Source organism: Euphorbia lathyris, chromosome 1 (assembly GCF_963576675.1).
Source record: "Euphorbia lathyris chromosome 1, ddEupLath1.1, whole genome shotgun sequence".
Lineage (NCBI taxonomy): Eukaryota > Viridiplantae > Streptophyta > Magnoliopsida > Malpighiales > Euphorbiaceae > Euphorbia > Euphorbia lathyris.
Genome location: NC_088910.1, coordinates 142,117,613 through 142,119,422, shown reverse-complemented (window position 1 = coordinate 142,119,422; position 1,810 = coordinate 142,117,613). Strand labels below are relative to the sequence as shown.

Here is a 1,810-nt window from a genome sequence, read left to right as displayed (position 1 = left end):
TGAGACAACAATATAAATTCAAGGGATAAGTAACTTATTAGTCGCCATCTTTTTACGTAACACACTGTTTAATCCCCTATTTTGAAAAACACATTATAAGGTCCATATCTTTTGTCAATATTAACCTTTTAGTCCTTTTGTCTATTTTTTTAGATTTTTAACCGAATATATCTTAGCTTTACGGACAGTCATAGTACGATACAAAATGACCATGTTACTTTGTCATTTTATGTCTATCTGTTAATGCCAAATATAACAATTAAAAATCTAAAAATAAATAGACAGAAAGACCAAATAGTTAACAGTGATAAATGATGTGTTTTTCAAAATAGGAGACAAAACAATATGTTAGGTAAAAATGAGAGGACTAATAAATTATTTATTCTAAATTCAATGACCAAGTGTGTATTTAACCATTATTAATTTATTACAACTTGCAAAAACTATTATTCTTATCCAAAAATATTCCTATATATAAAGGATAATTATAACCAAAGTTTCAAACACTTTCACTCATTATCAAATATACATTTCCAAAAATGAAACTCATTTCAACTCTCTTCCTTCTCTTCATCCTCTCAAACAACTCCTCGGGGTCTCCACCCCGAGGAATTCGATCTCGAACCCCTTGCAAAAGATTAATATTTTACTTCCACGACATTATTTACAACGGAAAGAACTTGAGAAACGCAACTTCCGCAATTATTGGATCTCCCGCATGGGCTAACAAGACAATCTTGGCCGGAAAGAACCATTTCGGTGACTTAGTGGTTTTCGATGATCCAGTAACTTTAGACAACAATCTACATTCGACGCCAGTTGGTCGCGCACAAGGGATTTATGTTTATGATAAGAAAGAGATTTTCACGGCGTGGCTTGGTTTCTCATTTGTTTTTAACTCAACTAAACATAGAGGAAGCATTACGTTTGCCGGAGCCGATCCGTTGATGAATAAGACTCGGGATGTTTCGGTTATCGGAGGCACTGGAGATTTTTTCATGGCGAGAGGGATCGCTACAATCATGACGGATTCATTTGAAGGTGAAGTTTATTTTAGGCTTCGTGTTGATATTAAGTTGTACGAATGTTGGTAATTACGTATCGGGTTAAAGTTAATTTGAGGACCTAATTGTTAATTGGAGGACCTAATTGTTCTTAATTTCTTTGTTTGAGTTTGTTTTTGATATTGTTTTGTTATTATTATTATTATTATTATTATTATTGTCTTAATAGACACTATATGATTTGTTTCTTAATCTCTAATTAAGATGATGATTTTTTCAAAGGGCTTCATTATTAATTAATTGGGATAAAGTGCAAAAATACTCGTAATATTAACAGTCAAGAGCAATTTTACCCATAACGTTGACAGTCAAGTGTAATTTTACTCTTAACGTTAACAAGTTAGGTGAATTTGAGAAATAATTCATCAAAATGTCTTTCTAGTCACGAATTTTGTCATCCACACTTCACATGTGTATCGTTTTATTGCTCATTAGTAATAGATCACAAGCACGTGAAAAAAAATCGAAAAAATATATTGTATTTTGTATGAGTTGGAAAAAAAATTCAAATATTTTGTGAATTTAAAGATATTAATTAATCTCCAATTTCATTATTTAATCACAAAAAAGTGAATTTTTTTTAGAACTCACTGGTACAGAATAAGAAATAAAATATCTAGATTTTATAATGATGTATGAAATCGATCTAACTTGCTAATGTTAGAGGTAAAATTATTCTTAACGGCTAACGTTCTGGGTAAAATTGCATCATTTTAGACATTAATGGTAAAATTACTCTTGAGTGT

At 30.8% G+C, this 1,810-nt stretch overlaps 1 protein-coding gene across 1 annotated transcript; it reads left to right on the top strand.

Moving 5' to 3' along the window:
* Positions 1-518: 518 nt before the first annotated feature.
* Positions 519-1,241, top strand: LOC136216512 (dirigent protein-like). The gene has a single exon (XM_066003049.1). It carries the CDS (start codon positions 540-542, stop codon positions 1,092-1,094), a length of 555 nt encoding a protein of 184 aa, XP_065859121.1. The 5' UTR covers positions 519-539; the 3' UTR covers positions 1,095-1,241.
* Positions 1,242-1,810: the final 569 nt, after the last annotated feature.